The sequence below is a fragment of the Taudactylus pleione genome, unplaced genomic scaffold (genome assembly GCF_031769625.1).
Source record: "Taudactylus pleione unplaced genomic scaffold, aTauple2 ptg000509l, whole genome shotgun sequence".
Taxonomy (NCBI): Eukaryota; Metazoa; Chordata; class Amphibia; order Anura; family Myobatrachidae; genus Taudactylus; species Taudactylus pleione.
The window spans coordinates 1470735-1492500 of NW_028284911.1; the positions used below are offsets into that span (position 1 = coordinate 1470735).

The 21766-nt window shown below is 44.1% G+C and overlaps 1 protein-coding gene across 1 annotated transcript; it reads left to right on the forward strand.

Moving 5' to 3' along the window:
- The first annotated feature begins 1824 nt into the window (after positions 1-1824).
- Positions 1825-17250, forward strand: LOC148501649 (rho-related GTP-binding protein RhoV-like). Its single transcript, XM_088450183.1, has 3 exons — positions 1825-2244; positions 11908-11966; positions 14921-17250. The coding sequence occupies exons 1-3, from the start codon at positions 2019-2021 to the stop codon at positions 15359-15361; spliced, it is 726 nt and encodes a 241-aa protein (XP_088306309.1). The 5' UTR covers positions 1825-2018; the 3' UTR covers positions 15362-17250.
- Positions 17251-21766: the final 4516 nt, after the last annotated feature.

Consider the following 21766-nt stretch of genomic DNA (forward strand, 5'->3'; position numbering starts at 1 on the left):
GTCTGTAGTACCTGAGTGGTAACAAAGGGGGGGTCTAGCCAGATGCAAACGTGTTCTGACAGACATTGTGCAACTCCATTAGGCTGGTGCGATATTCGATGGTGCGTGTCCGATGGTGCGTCTTAATACAGAAAGTGGGAGATTAGCACCGCAGCTAGTTGGTGTCTCTGTGCGAATCCCATCAGATGCGGCATTAGCATAAAGACGCAGCCACGCTGCAGAAAAAGACAAAGTCACGGATGCATTAGTGCCCACCTCTGAATCAGGTCCTACCTGTGAAATGGGAGTTTCTGGGCAGTAACTGGGAGGTGATCATGTGATTGCGCAGAACTGATCCGTCTCATGGAAATGTCATGTGTGCGTCGGCCAACTTCATTGCTCATTTGCAGTGTGCGGATGGAGATGGGACGTCTGATTCTATCAGATCCTTTGCACCCAGTATGAGACTGGTATAAGTCCCAATACTAATGATGATGGCCAGTGCTGCGGACGTAAGAACAGTGGGCGGGATGGGCTCCCACATGCAGCTGAACAGGATTTTAGTATGCATGCACAGATTCTCACATTACCATCATAGCTGTGTGCAGAGGTCTGCACGGGGGGGGCAACAACGCGACCTCCCCCTTTGCCGGTTCATGGTCTTCCCCATACAGCTCTCCCTCCGGGATATAGACCACTCTCCTGGGCGGCCAGGTGAGTAGTTTATGTCCTGAAGTGAGGGCGGAGGAGGAGGTCCTGTTGCAGCACGCCCCTGTGCCGACTGCTGCGCACGTCTATGATTACCATAAAGCAGTCAGAAGGCAGCCTTGGGTGCAACTGACTCAGAATCAGCCCCTGGATATTCAAGTGGATGAAAACTGTATAAGTGGAATTGGTACGAAAGGCCGGCGGTTCGATTCCCGGCAGCGCCTGGCCGACAAAAGCAGAGTTCCCGGCAGCGGAAGCCTGACATCGCTGGAAATCCCGATCGTTGCTAAGGTAAGCATAAACTAACCTAACCCCCTAACCCTAACCCTCCTTAGGGGTGCCTAACCCTAACCTCCCCCCCAAGTGCCTAAGCTTAACCTCCGCCCCAAGTGCCTAACCTTAATCCCCCCTCTAAGTGCCTAACCCTAACACCCCCTTCCCCGCTGCCTAACCCTAAGTCCCCCACGGGGGTGCCTAACCCTCCCTCCCCCTAGCCTAACCCTCCCGGGGGGGTGCCTCACCCTAAGTCCCCCCCTGGTGCCCTAAACCTAACCCTCCCCCCCCCCCGCGCGGCTGTCCGCTCAAGGCGCCTGGCATCCCTTCGATCGGGATGCCGGGCGCCGGTCTCCCGGCGTCGGGGAAATGACAGGCGTCTAGATGTAGACGCCCGGTCATTTATCCCACACCGGGATAAAACAGCCGGGAAGCCAGCTGTCGGGATTCCGGCAGCCGGCTTCCCGATTGTATACCATATAACTCCATTAATGTTGTATAAGATCTGGCAAGCCTATGTATAACAATACCTATACGGTGCTGGACCCTGATTATAATTGGATCATCTGCAGGGCATTGCTGCAGCCACACTATATAATAAAAATCCCTGCAACAAATAAACAGCCTATTTTGCAAGAAATAAATAGTACATTTCAACAAAAACTTCAGTAGATAAAACGTGGACACTATTGTGCAGTTTATGTAGCCAGTGTCTGTCAGTCAGGAGAGTATAAAACTGACACCCTGAAATGTATTACACCACTAGAGTGTTGTCTGTAAGGAAGTACAGGCTCCAATTACCATGCGGGGAGGGAAGGTATAAATAGGGCTGGCTGGGTGCTTCACACATCAGTTGGAGAGCAGACCATGACATAGTAACACCTGGTTTGAATAAAAGAGTGTAAAACCTTTGAAAGGGATGCCCTGGAAATGCACTAAAGATGTGATTAAGGTCATCTGAGGAAACAGTAGCACTAAAAGGCCCATGAGAAGAAGCAGAGTGGATTTGTCTTCCAGGTTGTTGCTGAAGATCCAGGACTGTATCCTGGACCCTTATTATGCCACCTCAAGTGATGCTGGATTGTTCTGAGGCGAAGAGGTTGAGTCCACAGTTATCGGGGTCCCTCAGGAGACGAAACTCTTCCAGACCCAACAGCCAGGAGCTTGGTATAAAATGTGTCCTTGTGGGTGATGGTGCAGTGGGCAAGACAAGTCTGGTGGTCAGCTACACAATTAATGGCTACCCGACAGAATACCAGCCAACTGCCCTAGACACATATTCTGGTAAGTTGTAAAAATTTTCATTTATACTAAAATTGTTTTTGTTCAGTTTGATTATAAAAGTCTAATTCTCTTGCTACATTGAGTCAAAAAGACAGGATATTTACGCAGTGGTACAGCTGCCCATAGAACTTTCATGGCTACAGTACTTACCAAAGTTTGACATTGTAAGTGAAAATCTATATAGCACATACATAGATTGTTGCATACTAAAGCACAAGTTATAAAAGTGTAAAAGTTGCAGTGAGATTTAATCCAGTAATTTATTTATGTACTTTGTAAGTAAAATCTGTTTTGTTTTGCCAAAGCCGAGCATTTGTGGGTGGAAGTTCAAAGTTGGAATTTTTAAATCTTGCAATAAATATTGCAGAATATTGCTGATTTTGTTAAATCACACATCATTACATAAACCCTAAAGATATTAGAGGGCGTTGCTGCCCTGTTTATAAGCTAGTTTACAAGCTATATGTATTGTACTACTATTTGTGTGTGTATATGTTGTATGTGTGTGTTGTGGTTAAACCCTTAGCAGTATAGGTGATAAATAACCATTGTTTAATCTTGGTCCTTTGCCTTACAATTTGGAGTGACAAAATGAGGAGGTGTCATGCAGAGACTGACTGTTTTTGGGAGCATAACACTTTCTGAACAAAACCTACCACTAACTCCTTCCTGCCAGGACAATTGTCTTAGTGTATTCTCACTTCAGTTTGCCCCCTGCTGTGATGTCATAGTTCACACTAGGAAGTTTTCTGGCTGCTGCAAAGTTGCAGTGTACAGTAGCTACTTATAGTATATAACCAATCTACATAAGCACGGTCCTAACAACTTTCTGCATGGCTTCCAGTAATAACTTAGATGGTCAATATAATGCAGATGCATTGGATACGGCATGTTGGAATGTGCCAAATAATGCAATCTTCTTATAAATTATGTTCACTTGTATCCATTCAATGTCCACATGTGCAGTCATCATTAAATACACAAAGTGATAATTACAGTCTATTTACATATAGATTGTACGCTTGCGAGCAGGACCCTCTTACCTTTATGTCTGTCTGTTATCACTTAGTTTAGTCTTATTACGGTTTTATGCCTAATTGTAAAGCACAGAAAAAATATACTGGTGCTATATAAGTAAATTCTATATTATAACATATACAATGCCATAAAGTTTTTTTTCTCTCAATTTAAATGTCTATCAAAAATCTGAGCAAACAATTATATGGCAAAGCAGGGACTAAAAAAGTCATGTGTAGTTCAGAAAAGCTTAAACACACACATGTACACACTCATACACATACAGAACCAGATTACCCAACAGGGCAGTGAGGCAGTCACCCGGGGGCATCTACATATAGCTACATCACCAGCGTGGGGGCACCTGGGGGCATCCACATATAGCTACATCACCAGCGTGGGGGCATCCACATATAGCTACATCACCAGCGTGGGGGCATCCACATATAACTACATCACCAGCGTGGCAGTCACCCAGGGGCATCTACATATAGCTACATCACCAGCGTGGCAGTCACCTGGGGGCATCCACATTTAGCTACATCACCAGCGTGGCAGTCACCCGGGGGCATCCACATATAGCTACATCACCAGCGTGGGGGGCACCCGGGATCATCCACATAGCTACATCACCAGCATAGGGGCACACGGGGGCATCCACATATAGCTAAATTACCAGTGTGGGGACACCCGGGGGCATCCACATATAGCTACATCCCCAGCGTGGGGGGCACTCTTGCATATGAGCACTGGGGTTTCTGTATGGCATAATATAAACTGGGGGCGCTAAAGTGTGTTTAACACATTTGTGGTGCTGGGAGTAATTACACATTATACATTTTAATTACATTGCCATCATATATTGACAATTATATTGGTTGGGGCCCCCACAAGTTAGTTGCTCTGGGCCCCCCACAAACCTTAATCCAGACCTGCATACATTTGTATATATATAATACAAATACGGGGTGTTTCTATAATGGGTACAGGGCACACGGGCCCCTGGGTTCAGGTGGGACCTACACCGCACCTATTGCACCCATATTTTTAATACTTACCACTCCGCTGCCAGAGTACAACGTCGTCTCCGGTATCAGCGCTGTCAAAATCGCCTTGAAAATGGCCGCATGCACAGTAGGGAAAACACCGGGAAAATGTTTGCGGTGCTATTTTCCCGGTGACCTGAGCATATACGCTGTAGTCTCAGGACACACTCTATGGCCCAAAGTCTGCCGGTGTGGCGCTGCGCTCAGTGCGCAGTCGGCCGCCGGAGAGAGAGAAGGGGACCCTGGACAGACTGCCCTCGGGCCCCCTCCTCTGAAACTCCCCTTTACAAACTATGTATAAATACAGTATATGATTGTTAATGTAAACATTTATGTTTTAGACCTGTACATTTAAGACATTCTAATTTATACCTAATGCGTATTAAATAATTGTGAGCAAATGTGGTTTTAAAGGGGGATCAGCGGGACTTGATATAGTATGTGTGTGTGTGTGTGTGTGTGTGTGTGTGTGTGTGTGTGTGTGTGTGTGTATATGTATGTATGAGTATATATATATCTATATCTGTGATACATTGAACAAATGTTGGCACAGCTATCATTTCCCAATATACATGTGTTATCAGTTTTGTAGCTCACTCACTGCACCATCCTATATCCTGCATCACATTACTTCACCTCCCATCCATTCTCATCTACATTTCTAGTTTAAATTTCTTTGTATTTAAAATACATGTACTATACTGATATAATAAATAACCATGCTACAGGGTTAATAAAGAAAACAGACACAGCATCTCATACATTGAGTTTGTTAGTATCGGTTGACAAAAGTGTTTCCGGTTGAACAGGTTCCCCTCCTATCTACTAAGGTTATGATTTGATTTTCCCAGGAGTTAACAAGCTTCAGAAGAGACAGGACACACCCCTGTACTGTCTGATCTCTCCTCACTTTGCATGTGATGCACAGCTTATGGAGAAACTTATCACAACGTGTCATTGTAAATCTATCCCAATGTAAATGACTCTAGTGAGGAGTTCAGTTCCCTGTGGATGACATAATCAGATTGATCTGGGCTGTCTACCCTAATGACCAGGGGCGGATTGGGAAATTAAAGTGGCCCTGGAAAAAAACGTGAAAGCGGCCCTCGGTGTGCGCGCCGAAGGCGTGCGCTGAAAAAGTGGGTGTGGCCTTGTGGAAAGGGGTGTGGCCTAATGCGAAACACCATACCTGCAAGCCACTCCCCCTGTTTCAGTCATAGTCATACTGGGGGCATGCCTACCGCTCCAGGAGCTGATAGCCATGCCCACAGTCCCTCTCTCCAGTGAATAAGCACAGCGAGCATGTGAATGAGCATTTTCTTACCTATATGATTACTCTGCAACGGGGAATCTCTGAAGAAATTGATCCTCCCTGGACAGGCAGTGTCTTGAGTTGGTATTTGCTATTCACGCATGAGATCCCATGGTCTGGAAGCCGCCTGTATGTGTCCCAATAAAACCAATGTCATTATCATGCAACAGAGGTTCAACCAGATAATAAATGTGGGTTTCCCATATCAAACAATTTTATATTAATAAAATATATTTGCTCTTTTGGTACCATTTGCATCAGTAATATGGTTTCATTAGAATTGTTATCTTACTGAAGATGACTGTGCCCCAGTGTTTCTTCTAATAGTATCAGCGTTCCTACCGTCCTATATGTGTGTCTCCAGCACCAGCGTCTTGGTGTGTCTCCAACCTATCCCCTTGTGTGTTTCTTCAGCGCTATCTCCCTGCGCCTCTCCAGTGCCACCCCCAATTCTCTCCGGCACCATCCACCCACCGTGCCATCCTCCTGCGTCTCCCGAGCGTCATCCTCCTGCGTCTCCTCAGTGGCGTCCTCCTGCCCTAGCACAGAATAGCCCTTCTTTCTCACACACAGATCATCTCCCCTTAGCACAGAATACCCCCCTCCCCACAGACAGATCAACCCCCCCGTCCCCACAGACAGATCATCATTTCCCCCACCCTTAGTATAGCAGACCCCCCCTCCCCCAGACAGATCATCTCCCCCACCCCTAGTATAGCAGACCCCCATCCCCAGACAGATCATCATCTCCCCCGCCCTTAGTATAGCAGCCCCCCCCTCCCCAGACAGATCATCTCCCCCACCCCTAGTGTAGCAGACCCCCATCCCCAGACAGATCATCTCCCCCGCCCTTAGTATAGCAGACCCCCCGTCCCCCAGACAGATCATCTTCCCCACCCCTAAGGTAGCAGCCCCCCATCCCCAGACAGATCATCATCTCCCCAGCCCTTAGTATAGTAGACCCCCCCCTCCCCCAGACAGATCATCATCTCCCCCACCCCTAGTATAGCAGACCCCCTCCTCACAGACAGATCATCTCCCCCGCCCTTAGTATAGCAGACCCCCCCCTTCCCCAGATAGATCATCATCTCCCCCACCCCTAGTATAGCAGACCCCCCTTCCCAGACAGATCATCTCCCCCGCCTCTAGTATAGCAGACCTCCCCTCCTCCAGACAGATCATCATCTCCCCCACCCATAGTATAGCAGAGCACCCCCTCCCCACAGACAGATCATCTCCCCCGCCCCTAATATAGCAGACCCCCCCTCCCCCAGACAGATCATCTCCCCCGCCCCTAATATATCAGACCCCCCTCCCCCACAGACAGATCATCATCTCTCCAGCACCACCCCTAGTATATCAGACCCCCCCCTCCCCCAACAGACAGATCACCACCCCCTAGACTGCAGCCAGACCTGATTGTCTCCTCTCCACTCTGCCCCCTCCCCAGGCTGTGAAATGAAACTTAAACATGACACTTCACAGCCTGGGGAGGGGAGAGTGGAGAGGATGTGATCAGGCTGAAAGACTGCTCTGACCGGCCGGCGGCCCCCCATCCCCGCCGCAACTTACCCTCACCGCGGCCACGCTGTCACCCGCGGTCCAGCGCCACTTCACCTCACTCCGACTGTACGCTGGGTGGAGCCTTGATAGGATGCTGGCCGCTGGCCTCTCTTCTCGCGAGAGAGGCTAAGGCATGGCCAGGCAGTACTGATAGGCAGCCAGGCTGCTTGTGTAAAACACACAGGAGCCGGCTGGGTGACGCGAATCGGGGGGCGGGGCCTCAAATAACAAGCGGCCCCACAACCAATCGGCCCACTGGGATTTTCCCCGCAAAAAGTAATGCCCAATCCGCCTCTGCTAATGACCCAATTATCTTGGGCCTATTTATCACAATCCATATTTGTAATGCGGTTGCGATGATTTAAGTTTGACTAAAATCACAAAGCAAAAATGATATCTGCTGCATGCCTTCAGGGCATACTTGCCGGGAGAGGGCAGCCGGGGACATTACACGGCATTAGGGGCTGAGCGGGGATGTGACCACGCGATGCTTCATCGTGTCCCCGCTATACAATGACGAAATTACCGGCATTGTGAAACAGGGACGGGGCCTTGATAACGTGATTCAGCCCAAATTGCATCATCTAACCACAGCAGGGGAGAGGGGGGGGGGGGGTCCGGGGGTAGGTGGCTGGGAAACTTGCCCGCTTTTCCAGGCGGCCAGGAGTGCCACCCAATTTCTGGGAGCCTCCTGGATGTTCCAGGAGAGTAGGCAAGTGTGATTCAGAGGTTGCTTAATATTTGCAGCTAGTCCCCCGCCCCCACCCCCCCAAATTATGTTTTGTGTATATATTCTGCTAACTTTATTTAATCAATATGCCCCATGGTCTCAAACAGACACAAAGCCATCTTTTACTTTCTTGCTTCTGAAATATAAGATTATACTGTGAGACCAGCTTTACATTTCTAGACAATTTAGCATGTTAGTAGGTCGTCATCGGGAGTATGGTCAGAATATGTGTAGCTGACTTTTTCCCATCATTTATATCACAATTTGCAAATAGCTATGAAGACAAAGCCTGCTGGAGACCAACAAGCCCTGGAAACCACACAATACTGTATATCCACTTTCCCGCACACCAGGGGTTATGGTTCTCAAGGGGGTTAGTAGTATCTCTTGTGAAATCTTGTTATAGGTGTTGCAGATGATGTATTTATATTGGGCATTAGGAATATATTCATAATGATTATATGATCACTTTGATGTTCCACCCCCCTTGATTGACAAGAAAAATATTTTACAAGGTGGCTGGTGCAAAAGTTTGGTAAATATAGATTGAAATGCTTTACCACTGTGCCATATACAAAGTAATGCATTACAGAGACATACAGTAGTATTATGTGCATAATTAATTTTTTTTTGGCTGCAGTTTTGTCTCAACTGTATGTTTACGATAGTGACAATAGGGATAAGTTTCTATAAAATGCCTTCTGTTGACAGAAAGAATGATTATTAAAACAGTCACATGCTATTGTTTTTGTTCAGATTGTTCATCTATTGTCTAAGGTCCAAGACATTTTGAATTTCAGATTGTGTTTGTTTCAAATGAGTTTTCCTCTGCAGCTCTACACAGTGGGGAGTTTGTTTTTCCTTTATAATTCAGTTTCACCTTGTTTTATTTTGGGTGCTTACGTTTTGTTTGGCTTTCTCGTGTGTGTTCAAGTGTACTCAGCCTTAATGCTTTTTGTTTCTTGTTTTTGTTTTTTCCTTTTATGTTGATCTGCTTATTTTCTGTAGGTTTGCTAGGGAAACACTACCTCCTCCCATACTGGTTGGCACACTTACAGGGTACAGTAAGCGAAAGTGGGTATAAAAAGAAAGTGGTGTAGAGGCTTTACAGTAGCTAAAGTATGTCAGGGGTCTATTTACTATACCCCGTGTTGTAAAGTATATTGTATGGTTACATATCATAATACCCGTAAGCTGCATTTTACCATGCCATGACTTCTTTTTGGAGTCCCTGCGCAAAAGCTTGACGCTTAGTGATGGTTTTCTTTACCTCAACAGCAGCCACACTCTTCTGGCGGGGGGTACAAGCACATACGCTCTGCTCCTGTGAAGCTTCTCTGGCTTTATGGGTCCCTCATTGACTGGCTGTGAGTAATGCGTATTTCCCAACATTGAAAAGATTGGAAATTGGGACATTGTGTGTACACCTGGCGGCCCATGTGCATGGCCGTGCAACACGCCCCTGATCTAAGTCATGGTGGGGCATACACAGTGCTTCCTAAGCTGCTGGTGTGCCCCTAGTCACTATAAAAAGTGTATGGATGCCATGCGCAATGCACATGGTGGCAATCCATTCTACCGCTGCTATGCAGAGCAGCAGGGGAGAGACACTTCCCAACCTTGCCCCCCTCCCCCCCCTTTTTTTTCTTTTGAACTCTGTGGCCTGTGAGTGATACAGTGCCCGAAAGGCAGGACTGTGCCAAAGTTGGGAGTCCTGGGTAACGCCATATCCAGATGCTTTCTGAAGCTTGATAAATAGATCAAACCCCACAGTTCCCATAGCAGGATATGGGGTGTGGTAATTACTTAATAATGTCCTGCAAAAGAAATCCACTATGTAGCTGTGCCATCTCTCTTCTTACATAGGAGAAAACAATGATAACCACTTTCTACAGCAAGGGGGTTATCTCTGCTTCATAAATAGAGCCCTAAGTGTAATCACCTCCAGAAATTCAAAAATGTATTTAATTAATTTGCAAGGGCAACCTGGCTATTTGTCTGAGCAGCTGTGCACATGCTCAGAAGAGGTCCCCAATATGATCTTTTAAGATATAGGGGCCTATTTATTAACCTAACTTCTCAGAAACGGTAGATTTCTCATAGAGCTGAGTGATTCCCAGCAGTCTCCTCATCCTGCCCATATCACTACTCTTCCGTGGGCCATGGGGACTACCCGGAAATTTGGGAGTCTCCCGGGCATTCTGTATGTGTGTATCCCTGAATCTATGAAAGCCTATCTGTGTGATAACACCAGTGTTGTAAAGTGCAAATTTGAAAGAAATGCGTATTTCAGTTTTTTTTTTTTTTAAATGTTGTTTGTATTTTTGAATGTGTAAGCAATCCCTTTCTAAGTGTATCATATATCCCACAGTTCATATACATAACAAGGGGTACTGTCCTGAGAAAACAGGGACACAGAGGCTGATGCAGAGTAGAACCTATGCCTGTTTGCAGACTGTATTTTGCGTGTTTTCATACTGCCCATATTCCAGAACTAAGCGTACACAAATACAGGCAATGCAGAATCCTACACTTCCCATCCACCTTAATAGGCAATCAACACTTTCTCTACCTCCTGAATATCCCATATAAACATAGCACCCTTCATACCTCCTGAATATCCCATATAAACATAGCACCCTTCATACCTCCTGAATATCCCAGAGCGCAGCCCCCCCCCCCCCCCCCAGAGTTTGATAGGACAGACATGAAAGCTCAGGCACTAGGCGGTATGTACCCAAAGACAGGGGGCATGTACCGCATCATGGAAGCGATGTTTAGTAAATCCCGCCCTAAGTCACCATTTGTGTGGAGTTTGTATATTCTCTTCTTGTTTGCTTGGATATCCTCCAGGTACTCTGGTCCCCTCCCAAGCTTCAAAAACACACTGTTAGGTTAATTGAATTCTGACAAAAAATGTTCCCTTCTGTGTATGTGTGTGTCCATCTGATAAGGAATATGGATCTTAAGCTCCACTGGGGCAGGAATGGATTTGTTTGACTGAAATATTGGGGTCTGTTTTTGACTGAAATATTGGGGTCTATGTACTAAACCTTGGAGAGAGATAAAGTGGACGGAGATAAAGTACCAACCAACCAGCTCATAACTGTCATTTTTTCAAACACAGCCTGTAAAGTGACATTTGGGAGCTGATGGATTGGTACTTTATCTCTGTCCACTGTATCTCTTTTCAAGGCTTCGTACATTGGCCCTCATTCAGAGCCGTACGCTCTGAGCAGAGCGCACGCTCTGAATGAGGGCCGGGCTCCATTTTCATGGAGCGTCCTCCTGGACGCTCGTATAGCTGTGGGTCACCACCCACAGGCTATACGAGCGTGCTTTTTGATGGCCGCGATGGTCGAGACCATCTCGACCATCGAAATTGCGAGCCGGAGCCTGCGGTTGAGGTTTTCAACCGCAAGCTCCGGAGTGATTTTGGCTCTATCAGAGCCAAAATCACTCCCACTGACATCACTAGTGATGTCAGTGGGCCGGCTTCTGACGGGAGGCGTTCCCGTGGGAACGCCCCCGTCAGGGAGGCACGCCCCCGGCACGCCCACCAAAGGGGGGGTGCTGTCAATCAACATTGACAGCACGCCCCCTTTGATCGGACACAACGAGCGAAGGACTTTCCTTCGCTCGTCGCGTCTGGCGCATGCGCACGACGGAGCTCCCTCCATCGTGCGCATGCTCAGTGCATAACATCGACCCACTTGCGAGCGGACAGCCGCTCGTGAGTGGGTCTGAATCAGGCCCATAAACCCCTTTGCTACATAATGTGTGTGCTATATGAATAAATAAACTCTATATATTCCAATGGAAACAATGTAAGACAACTATCATCTAATGTTCTAAAATGACTCTTTGTTTTGCAGTGAAGTAAAGTTGACCTTTAATATGTGTTCCAGGCAGCAAACTCTGAGATTTCTTAAATTAGATCTTTTTCCATCAAGGGGGAAAGCATTCAACTTAACTTACATATTTTTATCTTTCAGTACAAGTATTGGTGGACGGGGCACCTGTAAGAATTCAGCTTTATGATGCAGCTGGACAGGTATGCAAAAGAAACTTCCTCTTGTTCTGCACTGTGCTGCAGCTAGGGCTATAAATATACATGTGCTATTTTACATGAGGCTTGCTTAGTATTTGACTAGGAAATCCTGTGATCTGTCACAGGACTTGGAAAACCGAGAACGCAAATACCGCCAAACTCTGATTTCCCAGTACAGTCCCGTACATACACTCGCACCTGACACCCTTGCCACTTGACTGACTCTAAAAATAGGAGTCTTTGGTCCATATTTAATTTACGGGGATAAGCGGTCGTAATGTTCAACTGCATTTATCCAGAGAATTACACTTTTTCCTATGCACATATACACCTCCGCTGATAAAATTGCCACCATTGAGTCCTACACCAGCTGAGATGTGCCTACAATAAGCCATTTTTTATTACCTTTGTTACTATACATGAATAGAAAAATGTTCATACTACTATACATACTATAAATATGTTTCATTCTATTCAGTTTTGAGTCACCTTTGATTTAAGTACAGTAGCACCGGCGTAAAAAGCTGGTGCAATAGGTGGTTTTGAACCCTCTATGCCAGAAAGAGCATAAAACTGAATGACTGTTAAATTGTTCCTTACAGGAATTGAATCATTATTTTATACTTCCAATTACAGCCCCTCAACGTTAGCGGTTGCTTTTATTGTGTTCATCATATAATAAAGTGCAGTTTAATTAGTAAAGAGGGTATAATGTATATTTGGATTTAAAAAACAAAAAGAGAGCGATATAGATATGATAAACAGGGCACTTGCCAGACCTGTAATGAACAAAAAGAGTTTATTCCATAAATACCATCTCACAGAATTGTATACAAGGCAGCGGACATTACTGCTTGTTCTGGTATGTGGTTTGTCATAATTAGAGTCCTTGAAGGACCGAAACGTTGGCTGTTTTGTATACACTCCTGTGAGATGGTATTTATGGAATAAACTAGTCTTTTTTGTTCATTACAAAGTTTGGTGAGTGCTCTATTTAACATATCTGTATGTCAGGGCTGGTGAGTGCCATGTCTGTATGTCAGGGCTGGTGAGTGCCATGTCTGTATGTCAGGGCTGGTGAGTACCATATCTGTATGTCAGGGCTGGTGAGTGCCATGTCTGTATGTCAGGGCTGGTGAGTGCCATGTCTGTATGTCAGGGCTGGTGAGTGCCATGTCTGTATGTCAGGGCTGGTGAGTGCCATGTCTGTATGTCAGGGCTGGTGAGTACCATATCTGTATGTCAGGGCTGGTGAGTGCCATGTCTGTATGTCAGGGCTGGTGAGTGCCATATCTGTATGTCAGGGCTGGTGAGTGACATATCTGTATGTCAGGGCTGGTGAGTGCCATATCTGTATGTCAGGGCTGGTGAGTGCCATATCTGTATGTCAGGGCTGGTGAGTGCCATATCTGTATGTCAGGGCTAGTGAGTACCATATCTGTATGTCAGGGCTGGTGAGTGCCATGTCTGTATGTCAGGGCTGGTGAGTGCCATATCTGTATGTCAGGGCTGGTGAGTGCCATATCTGTATGTCAGGGCTGGTGAGTGCCATATCTGTATGTCAGGGCTGGTGAGTACCATATCTGTATGTCAGGGCTGGTGAGTGCCATGTCTGTATGTCAGGGCTGGTGAGTGCCATATCTGTATGTCAGGGCTGGTGAGTGACATATCTGTATGTCAGGGCTGGTGAGTGCCATATCTGTATGTCAGGGCTGGTGAGTGCCATATCTGTATGTCAGGGCTGGTGAGTGCCATATCTGTATGTCAGGGCTGGTGAGTGCCATATCTGTATGTCAGGGTTCGTGAGTGCCATATCTGTATGTCAGGGCTGGTGAGTGCCATGTCTGTATGTCAGGGCTGGTGAGTGCCATGTCTGTATGTCAGGGCTGGTGAGTGCCATGTCTGTATGTCAGGGCTGGTGAGTGCCATGTCTGTATGTCAGGGCTGGTGAGTGCCATGTCTGTATGTCAGGGCTGGTGAGTGCCATGTCTGTATGTCAGGGCTGGTGAGTGCCATATCTGTATGTCAGGGCTGGTGAGTGCCATGTCTGTATGTCAGGGCTGGTGAGTGCCATATCTGTATGTCAGGGCTGGTGAGTGCCATATCTGTATGTCAGGGCTGGAGATTTGCTGCACATCTCCTACTGCTATAGGATGCACCCCTGTTGGTGGAATGTGAACTGTGAGTGCTGGATACAATTTGATACGTGTGTGTGTGTGTGTGTGTGTCTGTGTCTGTGTCTTGTTGGCTAGTGGCAGGGCTGTGGGGGAGATCCTGGTATGTTCAGTTGTTGGTCTCCATGTCATGCCACATTGCCATAAGGTTATATGAGAGATTAGGATTGATTGAAAGTGTCACAAGTGCTCAGATTATAAAGGTAAACTTTAATTCTCAGCTCCATTTACAAAATAATAGTATATGAATTGCCATCTAATACAGATGTGTTCTGCTACATCTTTGCCGCCGCTGCAACGTGCCGTGGCACTCATGATGCGAATCCGCAAATGGGCGCGTGCATCTTGTTCCTACCCACAATCCATAGGATTGCATGGTGCGAATGCTACCGCTGCTTGGCATACAGTATCGTGTGTGGCAAGTTGCATGCCGCCTTCCGAGCACACATTTGCTGCATTGGTGGCAATGATGTAGCAGGACACATAATCTGTACATGATAGGACATATATTTACAACAGCTAAGTGGTCTGCTAAACCTATAATAATCTATATACGGGTATGTCATGTTTTATCTGGTGACTAGCTTTGATATGTACACATGGGTTTAGTGGTACTAAAAGGCCTTTTCTTTGCTTCTTCAACCAGTGGTAAAGAAAAGAACGTGTTCTGCCAGTATAACTTTTTTGACTCAAACTATTTTTAAAGTGTGACCTAATCGCCCCACGCATTTTCCAGGTAATTGAGATACAAATCTGAATGTTTTTTTCTATTTCCTTTGCCAGGAAGACTTTGACCGCCTCCGATCACTGTGTTATCCTGAGACTGATGTCTTCCTGGTGTGTTTCAGTGTGGTGAAGCCGAGTTCCTTCCAAAATGTCACTGAGAAATGGATCCCTGAAATACGCACCCACTGTCCTCACACACCAGTGGTACTGGTGGGAACTCAGACTGACCTTAGAGACGATGTGAATGTACTGATCGACCTGAGCCGCTACAAAGGCAGACCTGTCAGTGAACCCCAAGCACAGGCCGTGGCACAGAAAATCAGAGCTCAGACCTATGTAGAGTGCTCTGCATTGACTCAAAAAAACCTCAAAGAGGTGTTTGACACGGCCATTCTCAGCGCCATTGAGCACAAGGCACGATTGGAAAAAAAACTCAGTTCAAAGGGCTTTAAAAGACTCTCTAAATGCCGGTGGAAGAAATATTTCTGCTTTGTTTGAACCTGTTCTGCCAGCACTTGTCAAACTGAGCACTCCACTTTGAGTTGGATTGAGAAGATGGGAACTTTCCTTCATGGGCTGGAGACTTCTTGGTGATTGATTGTAAGGTTTTAGCTGGTTTTTCAAGTGGTACATGGACTTATTGTTTGACATGTGATATCTTAGAGGACTTTAAAGGATTAACCCCTCATTCATCTCTGACCAACAATGCATTTTAGCAGGACATACTATATTTGAGAGTGAAGGAGATCAGTGACCAGTTAACATTCTTGTAATGGGTATAACACTTAAGGTCTAATAGACCTTGTCATCGCACTGTGAACATTAACCAAAATATTTTGTACTATGGGTAAATCTATCCCTCGATCGAAATGTAAAACTTCTCTTCTGCAATATCTAGAATGGTTTGACAAAAATTGCTGCTATAGTACGATCTACAGAATCAATATACCTAAAACTTAAAATTTATTTTAGAAGATACTAACATATAATACATTCAATACATCACATATTTACAAGAGAGAGCTCTAAACAGGCTTTTTAACTGTAAAACTGAATTTAAAGTGTATATTGTATAATCTCAAACTGGATAAATCTCTTAATCTCTGACCAATTGTCTTTTCTGGTACTATGTAATCAGAAAGACTGTTACCTGTAGACTTTCTTTGATCTGTTCAAATGGTGGCCTTCACACACTAGTTTATCTGATTAGATGATTGCTGCCCTTCTACCTAATTTTGAAGCACTTTTTGTAACCCTTGAAACCTCCCCCTCACCCCCCCCCCCCCCCTTCCCAGCCAGACCGAAGTCAATGAGTGATCATCCTTAAGGCACACATCCACTAAACGACAGTCAAAAGACTGAACGATTACGACATTGTAATCGTGCAGTCGTTTGTCAGTCTGTGATGTGCATACACTAAACGAGCAGTCCTTCAGTGTAGGAACATCAATCATCTGCTAACATGCTGAACCTGACGTTATCGTCAGGTTGTACAACATATTTGTACGATGATAGATGTCTAAACGACCAGCGGTAACGCGCATCACTGATCGTTTTAGACATTTTTTAAACAATTTGCAAACGATTATCGAACGATCGAATGATAACTATATCGTTATCGTTAAATCGCTCAATTTAATCGCCTAGTGGATGTGCACCTTTATTTTCAGAGTTCCATGTAAAAAACACTACCTACAGCTTGATTGGTGTAATATGAATGTAAGACACTGTAAGTACATTTAAAATTAAGGCTTCTTTGTATTTTAGTGGCAGGCACTCTCCTTACATTACATACAGTATTTTAACATCATTGTCCTTCTAAAGAGTCAGTACACTTGAAGCATTACAGATTTTTAAATAAAAAAACAAAACGCAGCTATAATGTCATAAACGAGAATATGAAATGATGGTCTTGTAGATTTAACATAATTGCTAAAATTTGGACACCTGCTCCTCCCCCCTCCCCCCCCCCCCCTCTCTCCCCTGCATAGCCCAGTGGCTGCCCCTGACAACTGCTTTTTTTTCCAATAATAGAGCTGCCACTGCAATAATGATTGCATGGAGAAACCCCAGGGCACTGGGGATGGGCAGGGGCAGGTGAGTAAAGTTTAGCAGTTAGATGGTTAATGCAGCTTAAAAAAACAAGAGGGAAATAATATCAAGGAAGCAGAGACATCATTTGTGTTTTACTGTTTGAAAAGTCAGGTAAACGTGTATGATATAAGAAAGGTTTAAGTGTAGGTAAATCATGAGGGACAAGGAAAAGTGTGGTAGATGGCAAGGAGATGCATATTTTATATTCATTAACAGGTATGTGGCAAAAGGATTGGAGAAAGTGAAAAAGTACAAAGTACTATAATAAGCCTACTTAGGGGCCTATTTATCAACAAGTTTAATCATATGCAGCGAGTGATAAAACTTGTTGCGTATGATAACGGTACTCCAGCCAATCAGCTCCCAACTGTCATCTGTTTGAAAAATGACAGTTGGGAGCTGATTGGCTGGAGCACCATTACCATACACAACGAGTTTTATCACTGGTTGCATATGATAAAACCCGTTGATAAATGAGGCCCCTTAGACTAATCACTGTGAGAACATACTGTAAGTGGTCATATTGATTTTGGTTTTAAATCTTGACTTGTATGGTGTAATTAGGAATGATAGGACTGAACTGACTGAGAAAAAAATGTATATAAATATTCCAAAGTCCTGATATATACATCAAGAAAACTGATAAATGAGGTAAGACCTTCAAAGGTTACAAAAAAGCCTGTAATGGTAACGGATCAGCTGATTTAGCACACTAATCACTAATTTCAATAAATAGCTAAACTTACTTTTCTGGTTCTGCAATATCCTCTGGCATTCAATGGCTGCTGCAATATTTACTTCTTAAATGGTAAGGCTGAAAGGCTTGCTGCCATTCCTGCAAACACAGCTATAACACACCTGGCTAGGTAAATACTGACATATTATCCAAGGAGTAAAACCAGTTTGCTGATCATCTTTCAATGTATATAGTTGTATAAATATAACTTTTCCTGGCACTGGCTGTAAACAGAACTTTATTGTAAAAAAAAATTGTAAATAAAATCTTTTTCCACTATCACTGTTATTGTTTTATGGACTGTTATATAGAGTTTAGATTCAATATTTAGACTTAAAATATGTTTGCATATGAGTTGAATGATGTCTTTGCTACAGTCAGGCCTGGCATCTACTGTGCACCCCTGTAGTCCTTACTGAGTTACTTCCTGTTGTGCAAGCCCAGGTGTATCCATATTGGGAAACCTGCCAAGGTACAGAGCAGTCCAAAGATAAAAGGGGTAATCCTGTTTGCAAAATCAAAGGACCTCCATGGCACTGACTGCTTTTAAAAACATATTTTTTATAGAGGACTAGTATCACTGTTTTTTTATTTTAAATTTTTGCATAATCTGATATTCTGAAAAAGAAATCTGCACTTAACAACGGTTACATTTACTAGCTACGTCCGTCATACGATATGAGTAGTGGATGGTTTCCCCCCTGTTCTTGGCACCACAACAAGGCTTGCTTTTACTTTAGTTCACTTACATCAGAGGTTCCCAAACACGGTCCTCAAGGCTCCCCAACAGTTCAGGTTTTAGAGATATCCATGGTTGAGCAAAGGTGACTTAACTAGTTCCTCAGTCAATTTGATTTAAACACCTGTGCTCTATCATGGATACATCTAAAACCTGACCTGTTGGGGAGCCTCAGACTTACAAAGAGAGGTCCGGTCGGGGCCAGGGAAGTGAATTTACAGTGACCCAAACAGCCCCAAAAGCATTGTAGATATAGAACCTCCAGCGCCGTAATGATCACCTCATTATGGTCCAAAGTCTTTCAAAATATATATATTTTTTTTGTGGGGGTTCAGTAACCAAATTATTGGCACTCTCTTTATAGAAACCAAGCCGAGGAACAGATTTTACTCACTTCAGTTCAGTGAGCCATAAAAAACCCATCCCGTTTTGTAGGTTCAAAGGTAAATTGTAGGATTTTGTTACAGACTTGGGGACATTGCGGAGTGAATTATGAAACTCTGGCAGAGTAGGTAATTATGTCCTTAAATATAACAACATATCTGAATAGACAAATTTCTCTGAATGTATCGTTTATCATAATTTTTTTTATTAGAAATTTGTCTACTAGCATCGCTGTTCTCCGTCTCAAATTCAGTCCATGAAAAAGAACCTTTCAGTTCTAACTGTTGTGCTGTGACCTTCACACTCGCTGTTTTGTAGAACTTGTGTTCAAATCTAACTTATAGGCCAGTGGTTCCCAAACTGGGTGCTGTAGGGCACTTAGAGAAGTGCCACGAGTTGGTAGTCCACTACAAAATCAAATTCTGGTTAATGTAATAGGCAAAACTAGTGTTGCTGGCTGCCAATCATAAAATACATGGACAAAAAGAAGTACAACAATGTCCATAGCCACATTCGTGAAGCTAAGGATGGCAGGTAAGCACAATTTACTTCATTTAATCATTTTTGCTGAGTATCTCAATAACAATCTTTTGACCTAAGGGTGCCCTGAAAACTATGCTGATACTTGTAACTTTAGGGCATCGTTGATTGAAGAAAGTTTGGGAGCTACGGTTAAAGGCTATTTATCTTTCAAACTGAGAATAATGGTGAGAGCTTAAAATTGTACGTTTCGTAATTTAAAAATATCATCTTTCATTCGGATTTAGTAGGAAGGAATTATAAAAAGAATGACAATTCCTTTTACATAAAACATGTCTATGCTGAAAAGTTCCTGGAATATGAGGGAAGAGACGATATCCTGGCTGTGTACACTAGTCTAGACTGAAGAGCGTTCTTTGGCAATCACTGTTCCCTGGGAATATTTCCATATTGGAGAAGTCATCCTATTTATGTAGCTAGAATATAGGGGAGATGAGCTGTACCACAAGCCTCTGTATATGTGCTCTTATACTGCATCTCTCCTCAATTCTTAGCATCTGTCACACACTAAACTAAAGGACTCTATAGAGAGGTGTGAGGGGAGATGGTGGCACAAATCTCATGACACATTAGCATAACATTTGGGTCATGTAAAAAGTGCATGACAGGAGAATAAAACCACATCTACGAGCTTTAAAATTCAGTAAGTTTGCCAAGTTTTCTTGGAGAAATGTGTTGGTCTGTTTGCCACTACAACACTATGAATTAAACTACTTTTCATTAAACTCACTGAATTGTAAATATAGCAATGAATATAAATAATGGGGCCCATATAGCAGCAATCAATTGGGCCGATTAAGTGTTTTGCTAATTAATTATTTTTTATTTTAAATCAATGTATGGAGTTCGCTGATCGACAATTCCAGCCAAAAAATGATTTGCCGACCAATTGTAGCTCTAGAGTAGCAGTGTATGGTTCTCCTCCATTTAGATGATACAATTATGCTCAGGCCAGTAAAATGACTCGTTTAGTTGATGTATGGGCACTTTCAAGATTCACAGACATCATATTTGTTGATTGTCAAATCGTCAAATCTCTAGAAAATATTGCATATTGGTGCATCGTAGAATCGTTAAATCGGTGAAAATAATGTGGGATCTGGGAATTGTTTTTTGTGATTGTTGGTGTATTGGCTCCTTTAAATTATTCATGCTGTAGCAGGTATGAACATGGTTTCTACAGCACTGAAGCGCATGCTGGTGCTTTATAATCCATGAAAAAGTCATAAAAACGAATGATTTTTGATATTTTATGCATGACAAATATTTTTGGATCCCTAAGAGGAAAAATTGGTGTAAATCAGAAACATTATTCACTAAATGAATCCCAAATTTTAAACAAACCCTGTACATGGCTTGAGGACAGCAATTGATCAGATGATAGTGCCCTTTCCTGGCACACCTTCAGGAGAACCTATCCTCTGATCTGAAAGCCTAACACCACACAGCATAAACAGCGACCCCCTAATTTGTAACTGAAACTTAATCTCCCACTCCCATGCCCCCTCCACAGCCCAGCCCTGACATTACTCCTGTAACTGATAATTGTTGCTTCTATTCAATAAATTTTCTGAAGTTCCTACAAACAAACTCTGTCAAAAAAATTAATAAGACTAATCAATTTTTTTTGCCATCTAACAATTATTACGTCTGAAGAGCAGGGCATTACTGGCCGAGTATGCCATGGATGAAGGTCTGAGACAAATCTTAGTTCTCTCATACCGCTGCTCTCCATGTGCATGGCATCTACACAGTATGGAGAGAGCCTGGGAGTAGCCCAGAAACTCCGGCAGTGCTGGGCACACCCCCAGATGATGCTTTGCCATGAGGCCACGGCCAGGGGTGAAGAGAGGGGGGGGGAGCAGTTACTGATTACCTGGGCTTGCTGGAGGGCTCTGGCAGGGTCTGGGTCCGCAACTCCCCAAGCCTCCTTACATTAGGCCACACCTCTTCCCAGTATCAAAGCCCGGCCAGGCTCTCAACAGCCCTTGCCTCGGCCCATCCCTTTTTGGGGGCCCATTATTACAAGCTGCTTTGCTTCTGCTTAGCAGAGCAGCAATGAGTAGATCTGTATGTGTATAGGGGCAGTGCAAAGATATTGTAAGTATATAAACCACTCCAGAAAATAGGTCAGGAATAACATTTATTATACATAATTCATAGATTTATTAATCCATAAAAACAGTGAGCATTCTGGTAAATGCATATGATGAAAATATATATAAAAATGTATATATTATTATTAAATGGAAAAAAAAAAAGGTCCCATATAGATGTATACCAGATAGGGAATAAAGTTGTTACCGTGTCCGAGCGTGAGTATCCATACCCTCCGGTGTGGATATTCCTAAAGATTAGGGATGTACGCCGACCCCCATGTTTTGGTTTTGGTTTTGGATCTGTATCTTCC

What these genes read in the sequence shown, in the direction of transcription:
- LOC148501649 (XM_088450183.1), top strand. Translation starts at nt 2,019, where the DNA reads ATGCCACCTCAAGTGATGCTGGATTGTTCTGAGGCGAAGAGGTTGAGT. An exon ending in TGCCCTAGACACATATTCTG is followed by an intron (nt 2,245 to 11,907) that starts GTAAGTTGTAAA and finishes TTTATCTTTCAG; the next exon opens with TACAAGTATTGGTGGACGGG. An exon ending in TTTATGATGCAGCTGGACAG is followed by an intron (nt 11,967 to 14,920) that starts GTATGCAAAAGA and finishes TTCCTTTGCCAG; the next exon opens with GAAGACTTTGACCGCCTCCG.